Source organism: Perissodus microlepis, chromosome 7 (assembly GCF_051167445.1).
Source record: "Perissodus microlepis isolate ML-2025 ecotype Zambia chromosome 7, ASM5116744v1, whole genome shotgun sequence".
Classification (NCBI taxonomy): domain Eukaryota; kingdom Metazoa; phylum Chordata; class Actinopteri; order Cichliformes; family Cichlidae; genus Perissodus; species Perissodus microlepis.
The window spans coordinates 52,583,652-52,587,615 of record NC_140467.1 but is presented as its reverse complement, the minus strand read 5'-3'; the positions used below and the strand labels follow the sequence as shown (position 1 = coordinate 52,587,615).

The 3,964-nt window shown below is 38.0% G+C and overlaps 1 protein-coding gene across 3 annotated transcripts in view; it reads left to right on the top strand.

The window, feature by feature from the left end:
* adamts6 (ADAM metallopeptidase with thrombospondin type 1 motif, 6) overlaps positions 1-3,635 on the top strand; it is a 75,865-nt gene extending 72,230 nt beyond the window's left edge. For all 3 annotated transcript variants that reach the window (XM_084935859.1, XM_084935860.1, XM_084935861.1), the window contains one exon: positions 1-3,635. This exon is cut by the window's left edge and continues 48 nt beyond it. In XM_084935859.1, the coding sequence (XP_084791985.1) occupies positions 1-62 (62 nt within the window). In that variant the 3' untranslated portion in view covers positions 63-3,635.
* The last annotated feature ends 329 nt before the right edge of the window (positions 3,636-3,964 follow it).

The following is a 3,964-nucleotide window of genomic DNA, read 5'->3' as shown; positions in this document are numbered from 1 at the left end:
TCAAGTTCTGCAGTCGAGCGTACTTCAGACAGATGTGCTGCAAGACTTGCCAGGGGCACTGACCCTTTGAATACAAGAGTGAGACAAGAAGATGGTCATAAAGGCAAGAAAGATGGAGGGATACAGTGCTTAAGAGGGTGAGAAGAAAACAGCAGACTGGAAAATGCATCCCGACTCTGAACCAGTGGAAGAATGAAAAAGTTGTCAATGTTGAAGACGGGAGAAAAGCGAGGATTTCCCTGTTTATCATACCCCATACTCCTGCCCTCTGTCGTGGTGGAATCTAAACCACTGCTCAGCCCATAATGCTGACACAAACATTATTTTTTTGTTTTTTACATTTTCACTTCTGTGAAGTGGAACTCGGAAGATTAACTGTTGGTGATGTTATCTTTTATTATAATAATAATTATTAATATCATTGTTAGTCTTCCTCAGTGTTTGTTTTTTTTACGAATCCAAAGTGCTGGACACATCGCTCGCAGAGGATGTACCCCGGAGATTAGAAGAGGGGGGATGGGAGACTCCTGTCTTTGGGATGACTGTGATGGTGCTATTGGCAGAGCAGACTTCTGGCTTCGGTGCACTTTTTTCATGTAAATACCAATTTACTGCTCAAATGCAACAGAGAATCCCTGTTGGTGTACTGTATATTTATTGTACAATCCAAAACAGAGCTGATATATTGTCCTCTGATCATCTTTTCGCCAGATAGTAGCCTATTGTTATGGAAGGGAATGTAATGTGATTGAATTCATATTCAGTTTCTTTGTGCTTGAGTGAAAATATTACATACTGTAACATATGTTAAACCCTTGTATACTGTAAGGATTTGTATATTATATACATATGTTAATCCAGGGCCAAAAAATACACCGTGGTTATTGGAGATTTTTAAATCTTTTTTTCCCCCAGCTGGGTGCCTTAGTTCTTAACAGTCAGGTAAAAGTTCACCCAAAATCACCAAAGTCATCTTTTCAAATGGTGCCTATGCCACATGAAAAATTAGCGACCAGACCTTTACTAGCATCTTACTGAGTTTAGTATTAAAGGATTTATATGTTTTGTTCATCTGAGTCAAAGTGCAGTCACCATTACATACTCTTTTTGAGGTAAACTAATAGCCCCGCAGTTTGCAAAATGGCCTTCTTACCAATGATTACATGAAAAGATTGATGTATGAGGTCTGGGCAAGACGATCGTTAGCTCAGGCCTCAGTCACAATTTAATACTGGCAACACAAATAGGGTGATCCTCAGCAAATGTCCTTGTGATTGCTTTAGTTGCTAGCAGATTGCCGTGGTCACCTGTAGTTTGCATGAAAGATGCCAACTTGTCTGCAGACATTTATTTCTTGAGCTTTAATGACATTTTAATTAGTTTACATTTGCTTTTAAAGAATAAGTTGTCTTACTGCTGCAACCTACATATTTTGGAATGTGTAACTTTTACTTTGAAAGCATATGTTTAGGTTACACTTACCATTTCACTACTGCTTGGTAAGTCCACTTCTTCCATGCAAAAATCAGCTGAAAATGGAAATTTGCCAGTGTCCAAAGCAATTTCAGAGAATTTTTCTGTCCAGCACCCTCACAGCGACCAATTTGTGATAGTGACTGCCAGCAACCTCCAGCAATCAGTTGCCAAATAGTTGTAAAATACACATGGGGGTTGGCAGGAGGTCATTAACTGGTCTGCACACTAGTGTGCACAGCTGTTTGACTAAGACCTTAGGAAAAGTGGAGGGAAAATGCTGACTAGCTAGGGTGACATGAATCAACCTATTAGCACATCTAAAGCTCACCAATTTACAATTAACATTTAATGTAAAAAAAAAAAAAAAAAAAAAAAGGATCATTAAAATTCACCATTTAAATGTAAATTAGGACATAAATCAGTAAGTTTATAATGTTGCTTTTGTCTTTAGTACAAAACCAGCTCCATATAAATGTCGTATGAAGACCAGTTCAGCAACAGTTTGCAACAGCTAATATGTCTGTTTAATTTAGCTCTGTGATCTTTTAATAAGCAGTACTGTATCTGCTTGAAGCCACCAATGCCAGCAAAGACTTAATTTGAAGATTTGGTTGTCAATATTGTTGAACACTTCTGGCTTTATGGGAGGTTAATCACAGGCTGCCTGACTTGTGAAGCTGATGCTTTAAGGGGGACTAATGAACTAAATGTAGCCTACCCATTCATTCTCATCAAAGATGCTTGCTGGCACATAATAAAACCAACTAGGCATTTTGGAGCTGGGCATGTACATCAGAAACTGAAAAACACACTTTTAAAAATTGTTCTAATGACCCCCCCGCCCAAAAAAAAGAAAAAAAAAAAGAAAATTGGGGGGATGTGATATGGGACAAAATTAAGATTTAGAGTGTTTAAGAAGGCATCTCTCCAACCTCCCAGCCTTTTAGACTAAGCTAACGTGTGGGATTATTCACAAGGGAGTGAACAGGCTTGTTTCACAAATATTGAGATATTCCTGTTAAATATACATGCAAATACCACTTTTGTTGCCAGGCTATGTCAGCTGGCTTCACTCTGCTGCTCACAGACTCCACACTCTGCCTCCTACCCCCATCATGTTCATCATCATCACCTTTGTCCCATAAATGAATAAAAAAACAAAACAAAAACAGCATACTCAGTGGTGCTTGCCCTGCTCTTGTATTTTTTATTTTTTTTAATTTCCAAGAAATACTGTGTTTACCTCTCTTTCCTCCTGCTATGCTTCGAGGCTTGCGGCCTTCCCAGGCTTCTGGTGCTATCAAGTGGGTGCTTCCATTCAAACCCATTCCAGTGTGCTAATAAGAAAAGAAAAGTGAGGCTGGATCCAAACAGTATGAAAAAAAAAATTATATATACTTGTCAAAATTTCTGTTGATTTAATGCTGGTCATGTTATCGTTTAGTTTGTATCTGTCTATACCTCACACTGGGAATTTTCATTGTCAACTGTGTATTGTTGCTTGTGCAGCCAACAAAACAGTCACACCCCCGGACGAAAGCGATCACTTCACCCAGGTGACGTTTGGGTTGTGAAAGGGGAACAGCAATTAAAGTGAGTGTGTAAGGATCTTGTCAGAGCTGTTAAAACCGACGTTCTAATTTTGCTGCTGCTACGTTTTTTTTTTTTGTTTTGTTTTGTTTTGTAGCCACATTCAGAATGACAGTGCTGAGCAGATTTTGTTGGAAAGGATGGTGGATGCTGCATTCAAAGACAGCAGAATTCAAACTGCTTGAACTGACTCATCTACTGGCTGTGGGATTAAGAAGCTCCATTTAGAAAAAGAAAAGACAACTTAATCAAACTGGTACTCGTTGCTGTGAACTTGGATGTTTGAATGTCACATTGCTTCAAAACGTATCTGAAGTGCAAGCGAAATGAAAAGCATCATGTGATTAGCTGCATATATTTTGTATTCAGTATTATTGTTGGTACACTGTTACTAATTTTTTTTTTCAAATGTAAATTATATGCTAATTTATTGCATTGTCACTTGTACATTGATTTCACTGCATGCAAACTGAAATTTAGCATAGTGAAAAAAATGCCATGATACGGCCCTTCACCAACTTTTTTTTTTAAGTAGATAAATGAATAAAAAGAGCAGCTTTTAAACAGAATCCTCTGTTAACACATTCATTTTTACTATGCTTGTCAAAACATATTAGAGTGTGCAACCTTAAAACTTGCATGGCAAGGTTATTTCCATCATTAACTTGGTTTTGCTCAGGTTCAGTGGTTTGGAGACAAAGAGGTGGAGCTGAGATAGTTTAGATGTGCAGCGGCAGGATGGTGGCTATATTAGACAAAGGATGTTGAACATGGAGCTGCTAGGCAGGGGATAAAGTAATTCAGTTTTATTTATATAGCGCCAAATCACAACAGTCGCCTCAGAGAATTGGAATCAACATTATTTATTTGTATAAATGTTAATAGCCATCATCAAACT